The following is a 24,541-nucleotide window of genomic DNA, read 5'->3' as shown; positions in this document are numbered from 1 at the left end:
ATTCACGTTTGAGTCAAAAATGAAACCTGAAGCAGCAAAGCATTTTTTATTTAGTTTGTTAGATTAGTTTCTCTCATTTAAGTTTTATTTTTTGTTGCCGATATCTGATTTGTTACATATTTAACTTTAAGGGTAACTAATGTTAATTAACTGTTAACCTTTTTACAGCCAGTGATTGTAGCCAGTAACACACTGAAGGCATGCCGAAAGCACATAAGTAACAAGCTAAAATTTAGCTGCTGTGAAGTTAATATTAATGACTGGATTTTTTTTTTTCCTTTTAAATTGCTCAGTGAAAGTAGTGACTAAATGTATCAGAACAAGCTCAACTCACTCAGGCAGGCGAGATAAAAATGGATTTGTTAATTGGCCTGTGAGAAGTCTATACACCCCTGTTAAATTCCCAGGAGACACTAATAAACGTATTTCCCACATTTCTTTCACATTTTATAATAGTTATGGTGAATAAATTAGCTAAGGAACAAACTGTTTGGGAAATGTATGTATTAAAAAAGAACTTTTTAAGTAGCTTGAAATTGTATTAGGTGTGTACACCGGCTCATGGAGAGCGGCTATAAGTGTGCTGACCGTGGATTTAAGGATCCACAGAGAGTTGCTTGATGAATTTATTTGAAGAAAATGAGAAAGGGAGCAGCAAAAGGCACGATGATGTGTTTGAAATGAAGAACAAAGAAGTGCCCTTCACTCTCGGCACCCGAAATAAACAAAACAAAAAGCCTAGAGCACTCAGAAGGTCGTCCACTCTGGTTAGTGTTGACGTCAGAGAGCAGGGATGTTGATGTCACCCACGCTGTCCAGGTGTGAACAAACCCTTGACTTTTTCCGCATGTCCCTGTTTCTTTCTTCTCTCTGAAAGTTCACCTCCACCTCTTTTTTTTTTTTTTTTTTGATTGATACCACGTGGGGAAAAAACAATCAAGTTCATTAACAAACATTGTTTGATTTAAGAGTAAAGCAACTTGAACTGTTTGAAGTGCTGGAAAAGTTTGCACTTGGTGAAAAATGCTTTGCGTTTCAAGGCTATGCCAAATAAGTTGCTTTGTTTGGTGTTTTTTTTGTTTTAATTCATTTTATTTTTCTCAAGTTTTTGTTTGAGTTTGTTCAGTGAGCTTTCTCTTCCGGTAACCCACATATCACACCAGAGACACCCTGGAGGGGCTTCTGCATTTCCCCCCAAATTTTTCTTTTTCTGTTTTGTCTTCTGCTCCCTTGTCACTGCTCTGTTACTTGAATATTATTCATTTCACCCACTTTTTTCTTTGTAATACAGATTTAAACAATACATCGGTTTTTCCATTATATTCATGTATTCTTTGAACTATCTCTTGCCATTGCTCCCTTGTTGAGGAATTCTGTTGTAATAACTTCACTCAGACTATTAACTTTATACTTATCAGATACTGTTTTTTACAGCAACATCTGCTAAATTCAGATTTCCTTCGTATAACAGGATGCCATGATATGAGAGAACATATTCAACACTATTTTGTAGGATAGAATATCCTTCTCAAAAGTGGAGCATTTATAGCTGTAGTGCTTGAAAACACTACAGCATGTAGATCCTCAAGATCAGATTTATTATTTTTGTAATAAATTTCTTGAATATCCTCAAATTGCTGAAATCTGCTTTTTTAAGATTTCCTGGTCAGTTATGCACAGATGAAAGCATATTGGTTACTGATATGCATTAATGGGAACAAACAGTTGAGCTTAAACAGACAACCTTTTCCCACTTAAGGGGGATTATAAATTAAAGTGCATGTACTCAAAAAAAAAAAAAAAAGTTGTCTTATATAATGTTTGACCTCTTTAACCTTCTAAGCTCATTATCCAATGGAGTTGCATATTTACTAAAGCAAACCCACTAATTAGTGATTAATGGAAAGTTTGGATTTAAACTTTTTGTTCTGTTACTTGCTGTGAAACATTTCTGTGTTTTCAGTTTCATGTTATTGCCATTGACAACAGAGCACTACTCTTGTTGAAATTATTTTACAAGCCCAAAATATTTTTAATGTTATCGAAGTGAGTTTTATTTCTTTTATCAAGACTGCCAAATTTTTTTCTCCCTTAAACACCTTTTGATTTCAGTGTTGAGAACTGCTGCATTTGACTTTTTATCAGTTTTACAGCATGAATGTTAAACAGTGGCGTGTTTGATGATCTCCCTCACAAGAGAACCTTGACTTCTGATTGTAGCAATCAGAAACTTAACATTTTCTGTTGCATATGTATGTTTAAACCTCACCTTCATGTACGTTCCTCTAAGTGCACCTATTTTTAGTGTCAGTGCATAATTTATTCTTATTTGTATTATAGCTCCTTGTAAAGGGTATAGTTTTACTCCTTTTGAGAAACTGCTTTAAATATTTTCAGACGACTCAATAAAAAGTTTAACCTATTTATTGATCATGATCTTCAATAGCTGTGTGTGCCGCAGTACATTTAAGTTGTGTATATTTAATTAACTTTGAACCAGATGTTAAATGAATCTGTGGCAGTCTATTTGTTCAAATAATCTTCATCTCATACATTTTTCTAAAAGTAGTGCCTAGTGAAAATGGAAAATTTCTTACACTCTCAGCATCAATGTTTTCTTTAGGTTTACTTTATATGCTGTGATTTCCACTGAATAATTATAAGCATTTTACAAAAATGGATTGCTTGCAAGACCAGACAATATACTTGCAATAACAAATAGTTTTAAAACCATTCTGACTTTTTTTTAGTAATAGATTGTAGGATTGTGACTACATGTCTCTTTCTGGAGAGTAGAAATTACAATTACTTCTTAATTTATATAGTGCTGTTCTAGTCACGCTGACCACTTAATGCACTTTACTCACTCATTCTGTTGCACTCAATTGTGCTGCGATTTATGATCCCATTATGAAGATTGGTAGGCAACTTGGGGTTAAGTATTTCACCCAGGGGCACTTCAACATGTGGTGTGCCCCAGTTCCAGGAAACTGGAACTGAAATGCCCTTCCTATTGAGCTGCAGTTGCCCCAATAGTAGTGTACATGTTAATGGTTGATGAGGGCATTTTTGTATATACCCTAATTGCCCATTTTTAGTTGGTATAAAGTTATATTTTACAGATGTCAGAACATGAATGCCTTTGTTATTGGTTATTAATACGACCCTGTACATTATTTAACATGCAATGCCTACTATGTTTTTCACAAGTGATTATTTTAGTAAGTCAGTTTGCCATCTCATCCTTGATGTGTTAAGGATGACACTATATGGCTCACACGGCAGAATATGGTCTTTAGTTAAACAGATAACAATATATTCAATAATTTCATGTGGGAGGTGATTATGTAGGCAACATGAAATAGTCAACATTCAGCAAAGTTTCAGAACTGTATTTTCTACCACAACTGTATAATGTTGTTGTAATCTTTTAATGTCTTTTAAAAGACATTATAATACATTGCAGAAAGATGCTCAAATCATTGGTAGCAGTGGTGTCCCAGAGTTGTGCTTAGCTGCTGACCAAATTATGTACTATTGTAAGTTGCATAGCAGAGCTTTAATAATGATGTTGAGCCTCATCCAGTGGCACAAGTATCAGGTTATACTCCATTGTTAGTCCTTTGCATTTTGTGTTATGCTTCACCCTGATGTGGAGGATAAATCAAAGGAAAGCTATAACTAAACAAAAATTTCTTCCTCCATATTTTTTTTGTCCTTAGAATTGTTATTGAACTCATTGTTTTCCGCTACGTGCAGATTAATATATCTTGTTGTTCTTCCCACTCCAGCATGACTATTTTATGCAAGTAATTTATCAGTATTGACTTCCTCTTTCTGTTGTGATATTAGTAATGGCTAATAAATAGAAGCAGCTTCATGGCTGAAATATGTACCCAACTTTGGAAAATCTCACAAGAAGCAGAACAACAGTAGCTTTTTTGTCTCTGTCAGAAGCCACACTCAAAGCAGATTTTTCTTTTTCTTTTTTTTGTTTTTCGGCCACCTTGCTCGCCTAGTGCACATTTGTTGCTGTTAGCAGAACAAGCCCAGCTGCTCCGCTGTCTGCTGTTCTTGGCCCGTTGGGTGATGGCTGTTAGAGGCTTTAATACAACATGTTTGTTCTGATCTTCACATTTTTTTTCACATTCACATCACACAACAATAGAATGTAAACATCAGCAGTTGGAAATTTTGTTTTAATGATATTGCATTGATTATCAGCATCAAAGCAGTTTGAATCAAACTTCTGCTCCTGCAAAGTTTGTGGAGCTTAATTTCGTCTCTGTTCACATTTCGCCTATGTTAGGTGTGATTCTGTGTCCTTGGCCAAGGATATCCTTGAAGCCATATTGATTTGTATCCTCCTCATCACGTCAAGTTGTGAATCAATTCATGGGACATTTTGTGATATTTGTTGATCTTCCTAGTCTTCACCTATTGCCATCAACAGTCAATAAATATAAAAACTCAGGTCAGTTCACCGTTTTCTCATTGAATGAAGAAGAGCTTCTTTTATGAAGTCCATTTCACCTAAATGTCTGTATATGGCACTAAAGCAAGTCTTGGAGACCTTGCCAAACTGATAATTTTACTGAACCCTTTTCTAATAAGCTACCAGAATTGTGGAGGTAGTGAAATTTAAAGGTGACGCAAAACAGCATTTTGGCAATTTGATGAAGGTTGTGGCATTTAAATAAATGGCTATATGACCTTTACTGTTTCTTTGCAGTGATTTATATCATAGATTTATTACAATTTAAAGTAATTTCAAAACCATATGAAATGCTGAAGGGACTGGATAATTTTGTATAGCATAGAGTAACGCAGCATTGTCCCTCCCCCGCATGTTTCTGTTCACTGGTAGTGAGCTAGTTGAAAGGCGGCTTCTACATTTTCTCTTTAAACATGAACATCTGTAGTGTGACAACTAAAAGAAAAACTGCCCATCACTTTTATTAAGGCAAACACTGTTATAAAACTACAGTTGGCGAGGTGTGTTGTGTTCAAACAAACTAACAATGAACAATCAATTAAGATGACGAGGCAGGAAATAGTTTGACAGAAGTTCTAGTCTAAGAGATGTTGGCTTTGAAGGTAAATTATGACACTATCAATGTGATTTTTATTTTAAAGCTATGTATAGGAAGGATAGCCGTTTCTATTTTACATTTGTGGACAAATCTTTGTTGGCATCTAGAGGATGATCCCTGCTTGTCTTTCCATTGCTTTGTTATTATGGATCTTCCAAAGGTAAATTATCTTCTGAAAAAGTGTCACACTGTCAAGATTCACAACCAATCAATAAAAACAGAAATTGTTTGAGTTTCTTTATGAACATTAAATCTTACATAATGAATACGTAGATGTAGGCAGTACGACTGCCTCTCCCGTTTGATTCTTTTGCTTGGTATGCCAGTGACAGTTGATCATAATTGTTACATCTGAGAAAACAATGAATGCACAAACTCCTTGTGAAGTATACTTAACCACAATCTCAAACTAATCTCATAAAAATTTTATTTTTATGTATGCAGTACATGTACATAACCTTACTATTTCTGACATGGACCTTTTTACAGTAACAAGAAAGCTTTTTGTGTCACCTTCACAGCCTGTGGGATACAGATGGAGTGTTTCATCATTCTACTGTCAGAGTAGAAGACTGAAAAAACACTTTGGCATTTTGACATTGTCTTTTGCAACATGACCTTTTTGTGGCAGAGATGACGGCTCTCCTGGGTGACCAGTGTATGCTGTAAAATTAGTCAATATTGGTTCTCTTCATCATTTCATTACATCTAGAAATTGACACTGGATTGACTTACTTTTTGTTTCTTGTTTCATATTGCAAACATAAAGCACAGTAATTGAGTTTTGAATGTTTGCAATAGAGAAAATGAAATTGAAAGTGAGGGGGGAAAAAAACTATCACATTGACCTTTTAAATTTCTTCAATAACACAGACTGCAGTTTCTGTAGGTTTTTAAATGAATGAGCCACATCTGTTGAAAGACCCAGACTGAAAAAAGTTCTTTATTTTTATTTTATTTAGACATTTTGGTTTACAGCTTAGTACATGATTATATCAGTTTATTTTTATTTTTCTGCTTGAAAATAAAGTTCCATTAAATTAAATACTCAGATGTGTCAGTTGTTTTTCAAATTCACAAACTACATTTTGTAACAATAAATATTCTAAACATTATCTGTGCTGAGACCATATTTTTTATCTTAAACATACATTGAAATTAATAAAAGTAGTTTTCCGGACTTGCCCATGTTGTCAGGCAAGTCCAATAAAATTATTCTGATGTAATGCTGGATTCTTGCTCTCTACTCTACCACTGCATTCTCCATATCTGAGCAAAAATATTCAGAAGTAAAGGTCATATTGCGGAAAGATCATGTAGAATTTGGGGTTTTTCTCCCCGTTTAGTTCATATTTTGTCCAGGAATTGTGCATGCGTTTCCTCAGAGTGATGAGCAGGGATTCTGACAGCTTTGTGAAGTTATGTGGGAGGACAGGTATGGTGTAGATGAGTCATGTCTGACCTGTGACTGATAGACAGAATTCCTGTCAGGTACTCACCTCTGTCTACTTTCCCATTCTTTTGCTTCCACTATGCCACACTGTGCTAAAATTAACACTACCAACGGCAGCCTCCACAGCTGCAGCAGGTACTACAATAAGTATTGCTCATATTAAACATAAGACTATCAATGTAAAATCCGGCACAGTAATCTTATCAATGCAGCCTTGAAGACCTGTCATTGTGTAATAAATTGAGTGCAGAAGGCTGTGAGGGCACATCTTGTCTTTTGTGTAGCAGCGACTAAAACTGAATGGGGAGGAGTTCCGGGGGTAAAATTGATTACATTGACTCATTAGAGTGTTCTGGTTATTTTCGTAGAGCAAATTCAGCAATTGAAAAGTGGACTCATTGTGGACTCATTTGCTGAGGATACAAATTGAAACCCACTACTGTGTTTCAATTTGTGTTTGTTTTAGCACACTGTGGTATAATGGAAGCAAACAAATGTGAACCTCTGTCACATTTTCCTGAGTCTTCACAATATCTAATATTTTATCTAACAACCAAGCCATATTTCTCAGATGTAATTTAATAGAAATCTGTCAATTGTTGCAAAAGTGTGTTAAACAGTGTTGCAATGCAATGGGAACAAAGATAAATTTACAGAAAATGCTTAAGATGCCAAGTAAAATAAATATATGTGCTTAAAAATAAAACCGAAGTAGAGATGTTCAACTGAAAGCCAGTCTAAAATGCTTTAGCCTGGCTTTTAAGCCAATAAGATATTGGCTTGTATTAATGATGACACTAAACGAGTACTATAGTTTTAACATCTATTATTAACAAGATCAGAATGCACCATAGATCCAACTTATTTTTCAGTTTTCTTTTGGAGTAAACCCTTAAATTGTCTATGACATCACTAGTAGATCAAAACATTCCTAAGTTATTCTAGATTTTGTCCTTTGAGGACACAAAAAAAGAAAATTTTGTTTTGTAGAAATTATTGGGTATCCTGTTAAAGAAATAAAAAGGAATTTCAAAACTGTATTTGGTTTATTGTTGGTGATAATTGTTGATGAGTATTGTAACTTTTAGATTTTAAAATCTTTTTACAAGTAAAAAAAATAGGTTTCTTCTAACCATATCTAACATAAACCAGCAATAAACTGACAAACACACTTGTTATATGGAGCAATGAGTCATGCTGCTGTTTAGACTCTCCTGGATAGCCTACTGTCTGGTTTCTTTACTCTGTCGATATTTGACAAGAGACCAACAAGAGTGTTATCTCCTATCAGTTATCTTCTCATTTTTCAGTCAATTCGTTCCTCTATCCCATCATTTCTGTCGAGGTGATCCCTTGACACATTTTCTGCTTCAGAATTTAAAAGGGCAGATACTCTGGGACACTCTCCCAAAACAACTGTTGAGAAAAAAATAAACATCACTACTTGACATACAGTGTAGAGCAATTTAATTCCTATCACACACCAGGCCCAGATGGGCATCTAAAGCCTTCTGGTTTTCCAGGACTATTTTCTTTGCTCAGTGTTTTTTTTCTGTTGTGTCCCTCTGCATCCTACTTCATTTTAAAACATTAAACAGAGGTTAATAAATTCTCTATATTTTTTCTTTTACCTTTTCTACATCACCATATCCTCTTTGTTGTTTTCTAGATGATATTATGTGTAAAGAAGTATTCTATTGGCATCAGGTTTCTGTCTAATACTGTACTTATAACTTTGGGTTGAATTTCCCATAGGGTGATATGCATAGTTAATATGTAATTGGCTTCTTCAGAGTACACCATCTCTCTTTTTTTAAAACGATATGCTATGTGTGGATTAGTTATTTACAATCAAATCCAAAATTACTTTTGGTAGACCATGAAACAGGCTATTTTCTTAATAACTGACATGTATAGTGAGGCTGCTCTTTTATTTAAAGAAAAATAGCAAGTTTTTATGTTCTCTTTAAATATTATTAAAATAACCTCTGTTCATATAATTTTATAAAATCCATGCTATATATAACTATCCTATGCAACAAATTTTGATCTTTCTGATAAATTATAACAAACTAAAAGAGAGCTCATGGTATTCCCCCCCTTTTCCAGGTACAAGCTGATACGAAGACGAGTCATCTGGCTAATAGGGCAATGGATCTCCGTCAAATTTAAATCTGATCTTCGACCTTTGCTCTACGAGGTGATCTTAAGCCTCATGCAGGATCCAGACCTAGTGGTAAGCAAACTGCACAAACAGCTTGGCTTAACTTCTAGAAAATGATGCGCTTGTAATGAGTGGAATTGCAAATGGATTTGTCATGCAAGTTATGGTTGTCCAGCATTTGTTTCTTATACTGACAAAGTGGTTTAAATATTTGTCTCTGATTATTATTTTAAAGTTGATGTTATACATGGACTTTGTTTAGACATGAGTCACTATTTTATTTAAAAGTACCCATGTCCTCTAGATTTATAGACCTGGCAAAACCTTTTGGACCATAAAGTCTAGAATAAAAGTTTCTGGTTTAAACATGCAAAAAAAAACCTGAATTAGTAAATTTGAAACATAAAGTTGACTGCATTTGATTCCATATGAATCAATTTCGTTTAATTTTTTTTTTTTCATTTAATCTGCTACACAGGATCAGATTCGGACATTCCTACTTTTAGGTGAACCTTAACTGCGCTTCATATTGCTTCATGTTTCTGCACATGCTGCCAGGTTTCCAGAAGCACATTTGGTCTAAAATGTTTTTTGTTTCTTTACTAATTTAAAGTTTTGTGAAAATTAAGTGATTAATTAAAAAAGCAAAAACTTCTGTTTCCAAATTCCGATCAGCAGTACTCTAGATAAACTACTTCTCCTATTGTGGGAAAAGTGTTATTATTTCATTGTCAGCCTCACCACAAATTGCATTTTGCCACTATTAAATTTCATGAGCAGAGAGTTTGATTGATGGCTTATTTTTAAATGGTTTATAGGAAAGGATGTCAATGATTCTTTGTTACATTCAGATTGAAGTTAAAGGATATCAAGTTAAGTCTGTCTTTTTGAACCACTTTGTTGAAAATCCCTGTCTAATTCTATCTCTTACTTCATTATTTGAAAGAAGAACCGTTGAAATGCGTAATTATTTGGATTCCCTTTGCTGCGCACAATACAGTGTAATGTGATAATAATGACATTTTCTCTGCCTAAGGCAAAGAATGGGGTGCAGGTATCCATTGACGGTGGTTTGTCTGCTTGTCAGCAAGACAACAGAACAGCCACCAGGTGGAATTTTATAATGCTCTGCAAACATGGAAGAAAACATACAATTTTGATGTGCAACTGACGTCAAGTTAGAGTACGCGTAGACAGCTGTATGTTTGCAGCCCAGCCAGATGACAAAATTCCCAGGGCAATATTCAGGAAACAGGAAGGAGAGATGTGCAATGGACAAATCCAATACATTTTATATACACAGACTGTTAACTTTAAACTGACTTAAGGATATTATTTGTCTGTAAACTTGTCCTGCTGTTAAGATTTCAACATAATTATAACACACACAATATTGAGGCATCTTTACAAATAAGTCTTTTATTGAAGTGGAGCAAAGCATAATTATTTAATGTTCTGTTCTGCTCTGACCCCAATGGCATGGCTTCTGTGGTGATGGGAGATTTATTATGTTCATCTATTTAGCAATCTTATGAAACAAAATATTACTGATTTATAATTTTCAAACAGCAATGTATGACTTCATGTAGTTGTGTTTTAAATTGATTTGTTATTATTGACATAGCACAACACATAAAGTTTATAATGGTGTCTATAGGCTTTATTTCCTGTTTTTGTTTTGCTTAAATACAATTATTAGACTAAATAGCTAATAAGTGTGACAAGTTTTTACTCTTTAACAAACTCATAACTGGTTATTTGTTGAATCCATTCAGGAAGTGAGTCAGCTGCTTTACCAACCTGATGCTAGTAGCTTGCCAATTGTGATTTCAAAACAGCAAAACCTTGATAAGTGACATGGGCACCTGAATGTGCTATGAAATGATGGCAAAAATGTTGCCTCACACACACAAAAAAAAATCCCATCAATTTGATGTCAACATGGAACCTAGATGTGAACTTTTAACCTAGTAGCTCATATATCATTGGTGGTTTTAAGGGAGCAGGAAAATAAATTGCTGCACTTGCTCCATTGTGCGTCACCTGAACAGTTTTGATACATTTATATAAGGTAAAATGAAGTTACAGTTTTCAAACCAACTTTGTAAAAGCTTTATTTCCAGAAGCCAGTCCATTCTCATCGGGAATATTTCTTTGTGAATCTACACTGAAATGCACAAGCCTTCTCTGTGGATTATTTTAAAAGTAGTAGTGGGATTAATCTGTTGCTTGTCCCCTCTTCAGGTGGCAGAGGAAAATCTTGTGTGTGCCAAAGGCAGCACACAGTTCTTGCCAGTACCATTGTCGTTTCTGTGTTGATTCTGTTGTTCAAACCTGGTGTATTTAAATACACCAAACGGTCTACACCTACTTCTCTTAAAGAGAATGAGTGAGCAGTTAAAATTTTAAATAACATATATGATCTTATGTCCGTTACTCTTTTAGAGCAACTATGTACTAATTACTTTCTGCCTCCAGCTTAAGGTCTTGATTTTTCAATTAGATTTTTACTCCTCATAAATGCTGGACACATTTAGAATCGGACAATGACATTCAGCTATAGTATACTTCATTTACCACCATTATGTCCTTCAGTGAAGCTTAATGGATATGAAGATTACTCATGCTACAAATTGCCTTAAGGTTTATGATTGTAATTATGCCTCTGAGTTTCAGTGCTCTTTCTTCACACAGTGTTACGCTTGCATCACCAGTGAGCCGACCAATCGTGTGGTCTCTGATCAATATTCCTTGGGTCACTTTGATTCTCTTGGTTAAAATTAATTATTGATCGTAATCTTTTAATGATAATAATTGGTAAAGGTACAATGTATGAGTCCAGGTAGTTTTGAAAATATATATTTACTTTGAGCCTAACCTGGGATTGATTAACCTCTAGCTAACTGTCATTCTATAGGGGCATGCTCCTCCTGGCTTTATTGATCTAAAAGCCATTTTATTGGCTTTTAGACCAATAAAATGTCTAAAAGCCATTTACTTTATGAACTGATTTTCAAAAATTTAGCTTATGTATATAATGTGCAGTGTCTTTTGTCACCAGCTGTGTGTAACGTGTTTTGGCAGAGAACAGATTTGAGGTGAGGCAGGCAGTTCTCTTGCCTTATGCGAGGGGGCGCTCATGATCCCAGATTTTGTGACTCCACAACTGCAGAGTAAGAGATAGTACAGCGATCTAGCCATACAGTAAAGTGCAGCAATATATTTATAGTTTTCTCCTCTTACCACAGCAATCACTTATTAATAATCACAAAATAAACATTAAGCCTAAAACCATACCACTGCAACAGACTGAATGTTCTGCTGTTTGTGTGGGAAATATTTGAGTGTTTTTCTTTTAATTGGTGTTGTTGTCAGTTGCTATGGCAACGAGTCTGCGTGTAGCTGCTCTGATACAGAGAGTGAGAAAGAAGTGGTTTTGAGTTGTACTTTAACGGTTTTTCCCTTTGCTGTGGAGGAGAGCACGAAATTAATAATCTCTACATGTGCAAGTCTGATTGAGTTAACGGAATTATTTTACGGTGGCAGCGCGTCTATGTATGACATGTAAAAGAATTGTATTTTTGCCCTCCAGCGTTGTCCGCATGTGCAAAATTTCCTTATGTAAACAATTACATGCAGAGGGTCTATATGTGTAAATGTGATTATGATTAAGTCAGTGCCTCACCAGCTATGAACGTCACCGCACGTCACTGTTACTTTGATGCTTGTTGCTGGGAAACTAAGAGATTTTATTCCTACTAAGATTTTGTTCCAAGTTGCGGCGGTAATTTAAGAACTGCAAAGCTGGAATAAAAGCTAAAATAGTTTTTTCCACTTTTCCCTAGCAGTAGCTTTTAATGTCTCATCTACTACATTAAAGGCTACTGCCATAGAGGGAGCTTTCTCCTGCATTTTATTCATAAAGAGCAAATTGATGCTTACTGCCTTCATAGCCACAACACAGCTGAGCTAAGACTCAATAGGCCAGTTCACACTCTTCTTCTCTTGCCGCCTAGAAAAATCAGCTGCCATATAAAGCTTGAGGTGGAAGAACATTTATTAGGAGATGAATCAAAACTTAACTTCCTTCTGGACTGCAGTCCTGATTGCTTTGAAGTGATTATGTCCTTTTCTTTAAGCTTGAGGAAATTTGATTATATATATATATATATATATATATATATATATATATATATATATATATATATATATATATATATATATATATATATATATATATATATATATATATATATATATATATATATATATATATATATATATATATTAGAAAGATGCTACAACTGCAAGCATGACAGCCATGCTTTACAGAATACGTCCATCACTGAGCTGCTTTCAAGTTTTTGGTCAATTTTCTTCTGTTTCAGTTTGCTTTGTTGACTGAGCAATTTTCAATAAACCTTTATTTGTGCAGTTTTGAAACTCAAGACAGCCTCAGTGGCCTCACAGAGATTAGAACTCAACATTCAGATATACACCGTGTTCCAAATTATTATGCAAGTCATATTTTTTCAGATTTTCTTAAATGGTCAATGCAAATGATGGTCAGTATAATTTTCAAGACATGAACTATGACAGTATAAATCAAATTTTACTGAACAAAGCTCGCCATGAGAACAGTATGGTATTTATTTTTTCAAAAATAATAAACTAAAAATGCCCTGTTCCAAATTATTATGCACAGCAGATTTTCTTAACATTTTATGGATTGTAAAAATCTGCAAGCGGTCATTCTTTGAATGTGCAGCATTAAGTGGTCACATGTACTAAAATCAAAAGCTATTTCAATCAAAAACATCTTAACAGACCAAGTTACATGTTAACATAGGTCCCCTTTTTTGATATCACCTGCACAATTCTTGCATCCATTGAACTTGTGAGTTTGTGGATAGTTTCTGCTTGAATTTCAGTTTTGAAAACTGAGCTGAGTTTCTTTTTCTAACTTTGCCTGGTGTTTCACTGTAGGAAGATCCAATGACACTATGTATGTCTATGATGGCCAGTGGCTGCACCCACCATCCAATATCATGGCCACTCTACCTCCCTCAACTCATTCATGTTTTCTTCCCATGTGAAGTCTACAGCAAAATTCAGTAAAATTAGCATATTCAGGCTCTCTTGGCTCTGCTGAACTCACACTGATGGTTAAACATGGAGTTGGTCAAGTGATCAGTCGGGGGGTTACAGTGTACTTACTAATTTACATTTGGACAGCTTAGCCTGGATAGCTTTTTTCCTCTTTATAAATAAAATGGTCAGTTAAAGTGATCTGTAGACTTTAATAAAATAAATCTTTATTTAGTTTCTTTGTCTGTGATTTACAGTTAAACTGAACACAGATGCTTACATTCTTCTGAAACTTTGTAGCAATGTATCAGTGCCTTAGAGTTTTGTACATTTTATCAAAAGATTTTGGTGAAGGCTATTAGATCAAGTCCTGGGAGCCGTAGCAGATACCATCTGCAGCGGTATTAGCAAGTGACTCAGCCCAGTAAAGAAGGAGACTTATCGCTTTCATAAGTTCTGGGGAAAAGCTAACATCAGCTGCCAGGATCAACTGATGGTATGTGTAGCTGGAAAACTAGAAGCAAATGACAATCTCTGCAGACCTCACTGATGCCGATGTGTTGAGAGGCCTGATTGATGCAAGTAAAAAAATGGATCATGTTCTTTACTGTGGATGTAACTGAAGCCATGTTGCTGAAATTGCTTTTCCACTTTCCTTAAATGTTGATGTAGAACGTCTGTGTTGTCAGGAAGAAATGCAAGATTGTGTGCTATTGCTAAAGAAACTTGGGTAGATAAATAAATAAAAATGTTCTATGCCTTTGGGTTTGGGTGTGGTCAGTTACACAGTAGTTACATTTTGAGCAAAATTGTATATAAAAATATTTATCCACAGGACTGCATGCACTGTGATTCAAAAGTCAAATTCTCTGTCACATCCATAGAGACATGAATGATTTGCTTGAAAGGATCTAGTTGAGATCTCACCTCCTTACCTTTCTCTGTTCTCATTTACCTCCTTTAATCTCTTCTGCCATCTGATTTCTCTCCCTGGTGGATATTTCCAGCCCCTACTGAGACTCTGCTAGGTTATACTGGTGATATATAAACAATGGGCTGCTGCATCTTTTAAAAAAATTATTTAGCTAGGAATTGTATTTCCAAAAGTTTAAAATAAATTGATATGGACTTTTGTGTGTAACTGTCTGAGTTTCAATGAATTTTAAAAGTAACAACAATTGTTTGTTTCATCCAATTAAAAATTACAGTCAGTAATTTATCAAAAAAGTAAATTTTCATTTATGATGAAAAGTCTTTCTTCATAAATGAAATATTTTTTTTCTTTCACTTATGTTTTTAAATGTTTAGGGAGAATGAATGAATAAATATAAAGCATACGGGGTTTTGGAAGTTGTTTTCAAAAGATGCATAGACTTTAGAACTCATTTTAAAAGAGGCGATAAATCAGGGCAATTGGATTTTCGTCATTCCTTTATTCTTCATATAATGGTTGCATTCTTTTATGCAGCCGTTTCATATTTGTTGGCTATGAAATGACTGACGGGAACATACTATTCTTACCTCTATTCACGTGAAACGTCTATAAACTTAGGTTATTTTCCATTTTTGTGAAGTTTTCAATATAAAAATGTTGTGTACTACTACAGTGGAACTGTTGAATTTTCCTCATTTAAAATTAGCTTCTTTTTCTCTCCCTCCCAGGTGCGGATTGAAACGGCAACAACACTAAAGCTGAATATCCTCCCTATGTCAAACCTTTTCAACAAGTGAAGTTTTCATTCTGATCTATTTTATTTTTAAAGACTTATTGCATCTCTGCAGAGCAAATAAAAGTTGCTTTGGTTTCAGTCTATCTAATGCAGTAAAGTTATATCCATAACTCAGAATCACCTGTTGATGATTTTGAGTTTCGGACAGAACAATTCCTCCCTGTGAGTATAACATCTGAATTAACTGTTAAGAAATATATTTATTATATATATTATATGTTATGTATATATATTTATAGAAATATATTTTTAAATTCACTAATAATTCACTAATAAATGAAGCTTATTTTGTTGGTTTGTCATAATCAGTCTTGCATCTTCTGCCTCTGTTTTAGTACCTGGAGTCCATCTTTGGGCTTCTCTTCCAGCTTTTGCAGCAGGTGACAGAGTGTGACACTAAGATGCAGGTTCTCCATGTTATCTCTTGCGTCATTGAGAGAGTCAACACTCAGGTGAGATTTGACAAAGCTGTTGGAGTGTTTTTCCAGTTGCACTTTTATAAACTGGTAACCCTCAGTAAAATAGAAAACCATTAAAACATTTATTCTGTTAATTGCTTTTAATATGAATGAATGGAAAAGTTACTCAGTGATAACTTGTTTATTGAACTTGTAGCTAATGAAAATAAAATCCAATTTCTTGGCACATTGGAATATTTCATATTCATATGCTGTATCCATGCATAAGTGAATGGAAAGTTGAGTGAAAAGTAAAAGTATGGTAGAAAAAATTGGTCAAGTAAGAGTTTAAAAGACAGTCGCAAGTTTTGAGCTGCATTGGTCAGCAAACTGACTGGACCCAACCCCATGGAACATTGTCAAGGGGATATGAGAGACACCCGAGGCTCAATGTAGACGAGCTGAAAGCTGCTATTAAAGCTGTGTTAGCTTCCCTGACACCTCAGAAGTGCCTCAGGCTGCATTGATGCAGCAATTCAAGCAAAACATTATCCAGAAAAGGTACTGACTGCATATACTGCACAGTATATGGACATATTTTTCCGTGGGGTAAGATTTCAATTTTAAAAAATCCTCTTTTGATCTGATGTAATATTCTAATGTCCTCGGAACTTCAATTTAATTAAAGCTGTTAGAGGTAAGCATCGAGATTTTAAGCTGTAAATAAAATCTATTACTCTGTACCTAATTCATTTATATTATGAGTTTTTCTTCTACATTGTATTACTGAAACCTTGCAATGATATTTTAAGTTTTTGGCACTTGTACATGTTTCAAGTGTGACAAATGAAGTTGTGGTGAACATAAAAGTGGCCTTCTGCAAGGGAGAAATTTATCTTTGATGACTAACTGTAGAAGCTGAAGTTATTGACCTGTACTCTGAGGGGAACAGAGTACAGGTTCCCCTCAGAAGGATACAAAACATTTGTCACCTTCTGCAACACCCGGACCAGGCCAACAAAACAAAAATACAACTATACAGTTAGACAGACGTGCATAATTTCTCAGTGATATTTTCAGCACGACTTAGCCCGATTCTTTTTAAATCACAAGCCCCAGGCAGCGCTTGTTCTTATGTCTGCTCTCATTTACCATGAGGGTACAGTCATCTCTCTGCACTCCTTTTATGGTCATGTGGATGCCATTTTTTCTGAGCATCAATTTAATCCATTTAACTGTCAGTCCTAAAAATAATGACCGTCCTCTGGATCCCCTACTGGGTTTTTTTTATATATTTTTTTAAAGATGCATTGTAAGTACTTTTGCCTACATGATTCCTTGACTTAAATCTGTCAAATGTATTACTTTGATCCTGGTGAACTGTCAGTTTGGTTATGTCTTCACCAGTCGTTGGCGTTGGCTAAACTATCGAAGTCAATTGAAGTCCCATTAATATTCTAGTTCCACTCACTGGGGATTTTGAACCCACAAAGAGTGGCAGCAGTTGAAAGGAAAAAAAACTCGGCAATGAAACCATGAGTGCGGCTTGAGTTGAAAGGAACACGATGACAGATATGAGATTTAGCTCCTTTTTCACTGTCAATCTCACAAATGTCACCTTAGGCTGGTTAGTCGTTCTGATTTTCCTCACTTTTTATCTTTTTCCTCAGGGCTGTATGTTGTGTTTTTGTATTTACTGTTCCCTCCGCTCCTAACCTGCTTCCTACTAAGGTGTAATTGAGCAAAAGAGAAATAAAAAAATCCCATTGTTGGATTTGCATCTCGCCAGCACAGCCACTAAAGAGGATATGAAGTGTTAGAAAGAGTCAAAGTAAAAATGGATATGACCTTTCTTCATGAGGTAAATTTCCAAATGTGGTTAATTTGGAGTTATGTTTTACTGAAAAGTCTGAGAATAGATCAATCTGCAAATACCAGACCAAGATTGATCTATTCAAACTTGATCTGGTATTGAACCAAGATTGAATGTGACCAATACAGGTTGGGGTCCACTGCATTGGTTATATGTTTAAAATAAGTTTAAATTGAGATATTTTTGTCTCAGTTCAAACTGAGACGCAAGCAGGTATGTGGCAGTTTTTTAAATCAAGATTTAGATTTTGTTGAAAGGCCAGAGAAAGTGGTGAAGTGGCTGAGGTTTTCTCAAACAATTGTGACTAATGAACTGCCACTGCCCCATATGCTGCTGCGCACTGTTGGACAGATGTCTTACAGATGGCTAGTAAAATCGTCCTGTGATTATAATAAAGGAAAATTCAGAAAAACACAGTTGTAGTGTGAAAACTTAAGCAGGACAGGCATCACTTTTATTTAGGTAATTATTTATTTTTATTTAGGCAATTATTTATATTTTACTTAGTAAGCAAGCTTAAGACTTAATTCAGAGGGTCATGTATACTTTTTCTTTAATGTGTCAAGTTCAAGCAGAACAAGGGTTCTGAAAGAAAACGGATCAAGTTTGTCAATATTATACTTCTTGAAAATTTGTCTGTCTGGTTTGTCTTTGCATTTGTCACTTTTCTACTTTTTTGTATCAAGTTATTAAAGCAAAGTACAATTTTTAATAAAGTCAAACACTCTACAGCCTTTTGTTTTGCAATAAAAATGAGACATGAAAATGCAGTTGTAAAACAACAGTAGATATAGGAAGCTGTCTTGGCTTTTAAACCACCAGGTTTGGGCTAGAGTAGTCAGGAATAGCTGCTCCAGTTTGGCTTTTCTGTTTAAAAATAAGAGTCACAATTGAGTTGGTTTGAACATGTGCCGAGGAGAGATACGGTCTGCGTGTGAGAGAGGGATGCAGAAGACTGAGCTGCCCGGCAGATAGGAGAAGGGCAAAGGAAAGATTAATGGATGTAGTGAGGGAGGACATGCCTGGCATGACAGGTAGACACGTGGGACTGGAGGAGATGGAAACATGATCTTCTTGGGTGAAAAGAAGAGATTAGCTGCATTTTGTTTTTAAACTGCTGTGGATCCAGATTCTGCTGATGCTGTCAGAGGATTTTAGAATTTATGAGTGTAAGAAAATATACATGTATATGAATCGTATATCAAAAAGAATGTCAACTCTTTTATTATCACAATTTTATCGGTTAATCTTAAATCAATTTATATTTATAAGAAGAAAGTTGATTCCTGAACAAGTCAGTTTTCTTTGTCACACTTTTGATTGCTAACCTATTTAGTGTGTGACATATTTTCTCTGCAGGCAAGTCGTCTCACCTCAATAAGTTGAGTTTTCAAGATGAAGTTTTGAGTATTCTTTGGGGAAAACGAAAAATACCCACAATCACACACTTTAATTTGAAGTGTATGGCTGTACATGTTGCATTAAATCCAGTACAAAACATTTAGCTTTATTTCTGCTATCACAGATGCTGTTTTTGCATTGTGCAATAACCCACCCGTTTCCTAGAAGTAATGACCGAAAGAGGCTGATTGGTCCATCTGGTGTTTTGCTCAGAGAATTTTCCTTGTTGTTTACTGACAGTGGTTCCCACTGAGAATTATGCCCCGCTTTGTTACCGCTGCACTTTGCTGTCTGCAGGCCATTCAGTGTTGCTACTGAGCCTTTTTCAGGTTTACTTTGGATTTTTTGATTTCTTGTTTTAAAAACGTGAAGATGAAAAAGTATATTTTTAGTGATCACACTGACCTTTTGAAAGTTGTGAAAATGCTATCAGTTTTATTCTAAAAGCTGAACCTGCTAGTTATTTTCTATTCAGTTGTACTAATGATGTTTGTAGTTACCCTTATACGTATTGCTGCACCATTTACTATTTAGACTAAAGTAAAACCTTGACCATTCAGATAAAATTTCTCACTCACATTCTATCAAATTTATTTTTCATTGCTTGTGAATTTTCACAGTGATGTTTATATTTTGATTCCTTCATCCTTTTGTTTTCTCTCCAGATCCGACCATATGTAGGCTGCTTGGTTCAGTACTTGCCCCTGCTCTGGAAACAGTCTGAAGAACACAACATGCTTCGATGTGCCATACTGACGACATTAATCCACCTGGTGCAGGTACAGAGCTTCTCCATCCATGCATGTTTTAGTATTTTCTGCATGTGTATGTACTGTCGAGCACTAATACCAGGTTGTCTGTTGTGATCTATAGTCATGTTTAGTACGTCTGGCACTTTCATGACTTTTCCTTTTCTGCTGCCTACATTATGCACATTTCAGGAATTCTGATTTCTTATAATCATGCATGTGATGTTTTTTTTCCTACTCCTATTTAAAACTCTTACAGAAACCCAGAGGGTTCATAATACTTTGGTAAAATGTATAATATGCCTGCTTCTGGCAGTACAGCGTATCATCTTGCAAGACATTTTTTATGATTTGTCATTTTTGATAATTTGCTGCAACATCACTTGAGTTTGCCATGGAGGTAATGAGAAAAAATAGCTCCTTCCATGAGCTTTGTTACCCACAGGAATGAAGCTGCCTGCCTTAGCCTTCAATTTGCTTTGGACCCGTGTGGCTCGGCTGCATTACTTTATAGTGGCAGATGATTATGACAAGCTCCCATTGAGAGTAAAACGAGAACACATCTGGCAAACTAAGTGAAACCCGTGAGGTTGAACAAATGAGTTTGGAGTTGCTGGATGGCATTGGCTTTCGAATGGCCGTGCAAAAACTGTTCATGCCAGTTGAGCCTTTTTACCTTTTGTTCAAGTAAGTATCTTTTGCATATTTTGGGGGAGGAGGAGATCATATGATAGATAACCACAAAGTTGTGCAACTCTGAGGTTGATTCAAAATTGCTTGAATGTGTGTTTTGTCCTCTGACTGAATACTTTGTAGAACCACATTTTGAAGTCTTTGTGAGTGTCTTAAGGGGTATGTTTCTACAAGCTCTGTGTGTCTAGAGGATGCCATTGTGAAGGGATTCAGCTTTTCAAATTAGCTCAGACTTAGTGACACTAGATGCATGAGTGTCTGTCCTCAGTTTCCATGTTTCACTGCAGGTTCTCTATCAAATATAGGTCTGGATTTTGAGAGCACAATTGTTAACACATATAACACAATTCCATAGTAGCTGTGGCCTCATGTATAGTGTTGTTGTCTTGCTGGGAGATTAACCTCTGGCCCAATCTCAACTCCTTTGGAACATGTGGCTTAGGTTTGTTTTTTATCCCTAACCTGTATGGTGTATTCTCTGGTCTTCATATTGTTTTCTGTTTGTTAATCTTATCTAACAAATCTCTGAAGTCCTCACAAAATAGCTGGCTCTATACAGATAATAAGTGAGACACAAGTAGACTCTGTTTACTAAAAAGGTGATCCTTAAAGGCAGTTAGTTCCATTTGAATTTATTTAGCAAATCAGACTAAAAGTAATACATACAATTCTTTTTCTTTTTTTTTTTGGAAAACCATGTATTTCTATTTAATATTCAGGCATTACTTTGTTAGTCTATCACATAAAATCCAGTGATATACATTGGATTTTTGGGTTCCCATGAGACAAAATGTTGAGAAGTTCAAGAGACATGATTACTTTTGCAATGGCGTAACTGTGGACAAAAGGTCCATTTTCTTTGTTTGGCCTGACGGACAAGCAGAACTAATTTAGATGGTATGGCAAAGGTCAAAGATAGTTGCATTGCTGTGAAGTATTGGATCAGTGGTCTTGCAGCCAAATGGATATGAATCTGTTAAGTGTGTTTATTTTGACTATTAAACTTCAGTCCATCTGGCACTGGAACAAACCAATCTTGTCTTCTGCTGATCACATGGCATTAAGTCAACTGTTAAGCTCATAAAAGCTGCAGTATTGACTCGTTTGTTTTTAAGGGATGAATTTTGCCCGTATTACAAGTTTGCTCCAGCGGGGGATTGAGTGACGCTCTCATTTCTTTTTACACCCACATAAATGCAAGAGGGAGCAAATTAATGTCGTGCCATTATAGAAACACTGTTGACTGTTCTGAAACACTACTCTGGATCCTCTTTGCCTTCACACAGATTAATTCTGCTACTTTAATATCCCCTTTAGCCCCCCATCATGCAACCCAACAAACACGCTCTTGCCAATTCTTCACTGTGAGTTCTAGTGTTATGTCTGAATATACAAAGTGAAATGAAATGTGAAGGGATTAGATGCATTTAAGAGTCAGTGACAGTGGTTAAGTTTTCATCAGCAGAAAGGAGTTTGAGGGCATGTGTGGTAAATATTGAAGATGTTTGAATGGACATTCAAACTCATGTTGGTGTGCATAATTCATAAGAACAACTTTGTTATAAAAAACAAATTTAATGCTTTTGCATATATACAGTAGAAACTTGATATTTACACAGTGTATATAAAACACTGTTAAGCTTTCTTTCTCACTATCTGAAATTAAATCAGACTAAGCTTTCCCTTTTATTTCAGTTAGGATTACATGAAGTAAAAGGCAGAAGTGAGAATATAAGAATGTTTTGCATATATTTGGATTAGTTTTTAAGCAAGGAATAGTAGTAATCAGATGATGATGTCATGACTTTTTAAGCTCCTCTTATTTTTCAACATTTGAGTTAACTGAAGGTTTACCCATTAATAAAGGCACCACATAAATACACTAGTTTATTTTGAGATTGAAGAATGTAAAGAAATCAATAAGAAGATTGGAGACCTGCACAAGTTGGGTTCATTGTTGGGTACAATTTTAAGATGCTTGAAGCTGCCACCTTCATGTCTTCAAACAATTTAATACAAGTATGAAAATCATGGAAGTGCCTGGCCATCATACTACTCAATAAGGAAATGGTTTGTGATGTGCGTATCAGCCCTAAAACAGAAGCAAAAATCCTTGTAAAGAAATACTAGCTGAAGCCAGTAAGAGTCTGACCAAGGTGCTTCTCTCTACCTGATTAATGTCTGGTTTGGTTGTACCCTGGTTATGAGCATTTTTATTGGGGCCTGCCCATAGCAATGCATAAGGAGAGTAGTGGCTGACTTGCAGTGACTGACTTGCAGTGACTGACTTGCAGTGACTTGCAAAGCAAGTCAATCACTGCCTCCATGCATTGCATGGCAGGCACCTATTGTTCTACACCCAATAGAATGTCTCTTTATTATTCTTAACTTTTTCTTCCGTCACCATGAATGCGGCTCGTAGAGGAAACAGGTTTTTCACTGAAATGATAGAATATGATTAATGTACACTAATCTTACACTGCTATCACACAGCTTCAGTCTCACATATTATTGGTACCAACATCTATTTAGCAAGGTTTAGTAATAAAAAGTGTTATTAAACAAAAATATTTTAAAGGATATGGATGGAAAAACCCCCAACCGTATCAGGATCGTATTTTGTCCTGATTAACCACCAAATAATAACTTGTTTACAGTAACAACGGGAAGCTGCCTGCCTCACCTCGAATCTGTTCTCTGGTTTCTGATCGCTCCTCAGCCACGAAACACGTCACACACACAGCTGGTGACAACAAACACTGTGCATTATGTACATGAGCTAAATTATGGAAAATCAGTTCTTATATGAAATATTTTTTAACCATTTTATTGGCGGCGTACAGACAGGAGGAGCATGCTCTCATAGGATGGCAGCCAGTGAGAAGTTGATCAGTCCCAGGTGAGGCTCAGCTGCTGCTGCCTCACCTGCTGCTGCCTCACCTGCTGCTGCCTCACCTGCTGTGCTTCTGAGCATTTGAATGGGAAAATGCAAAAATTCAGCGATTTTGAAGAAAAAATAATCAAAATTTGTTAAGCTAAATAAAAAATAAATACTTTACAGTACAAACCACAGGGTAAAAATAGCTATCTAAATTATTTTTTCCATTATATTTTTCCATTATGACAGGTGAGGCTCTGCTTCCAGTGACCGCACCTCACTGGTAACTATGGCAACCAGTGGCAGTTCTTTCTGTAGTCTGGTTGGTTTTTCACATCCGTCCTGTTGATAAAAAAATCCACCAGACAAGCCCGCTCTCAATACCAAACAAAACTGTGACGTCACAGTGTGACATCACAGTTTAACTCCAAAGGCAGAATTCTGACATCACCAGCCATTATAAAAGCTCCTCACTTCATCAACTTTCATCATAGCCGTTTAGCAGCCTTGTTAATACGCTTCTCTTGAGAATTGATTTAGCTTAGAACCTGAACAAGCAAAGCTTACAATGGAGACCAACCAACATAGAATCGAAGAGGTTGCATCTGACAACTTTGTCAAAAAGGAATTGCAGCCGCCAATGACACCCAGGCGGAAGAAGAAGAAGGTGTCGTTTGCAGTTTGGTTGGAGCAGCAAGAGCTGAAGATCTCTGCTGAAAACATCCAACAGCGGGACGCTTCACCTCTGACTGACAATGGATCGATAACCAAAGCTCTGAAGGCAGTCGATCAGAAAGGGGACAAACTGACACCTGACAGTGAGTCTAAGGAGAAGAACTTGGTACCATCTAAAACCTGGTCGGAGGAACACATCCCCGCTGACCAAGAGGTTTCTGCAGAAAACACTGAGAAGCAGAACGAATCACTGGTCAGTGGAGAAGAGTCCACCGCGGGAGGGCAGGAGACAGTTGAGGTAGCAGAGAAAGAACAGCCCTCCATGTCAAAGGAACAGCTACCAACT

At 35.9% G+C, this 24,541-nt stretch overlaps 1 protein-coding gene across 3 annotated transcripts in view; it reads left to right on the top strand.

Moving 5' to 3' along the window:
- ipo11 (importin 11) overlaps positions 1–24,541 on the top strand; it is a 109,879-nt gene that overhangs the window by 32,294 nt on the left and 53,044 nt on the right. For all 3 annotated transcript variants that reach the window (XM_044111193.1, XM_044111194.1, XM_044111195.1), the window contains exons 16-20: positions 8,656–8,782; positions 15,461–15,494; positions 15,650–15,690; positions 15,864–15,980; positions 19,866–19,979. In XM_044111193.1, coding sequence (XP_043967128.1) covers positions 8,656–8,782; positions 15,461–15,494; positions 15,650–15,690; positions 15,864–15,980; positions 19,866–19,979 — 433 coding nt within the window. The remainder of the gene's footprint in view (positions 1–8,655; positions 8,783–15,460; positions 15,495–15,649; positions 15,691–15,863; positions 15,981–19,865; positions 19,980–24,541) is intronic.

The sequence above is a fragment of the Gambusia affinis genome, linkage group LG03 (assembly GCF_019740435.1).
Source record: "Gambusia affinis linkage group LG03, SWU_Gaff_1.0, whole genome shotgun sequence".
Lineage (NCBI taxonomy): Eukaryota > Metazoa > Chordata > Actinopteri > Cyprinodontiformes > Poeciliidae > Gambusia > Gambusia affinis.
This window is presented reverse-complemented; position numbering and strand designations above follow the sequence as displayed.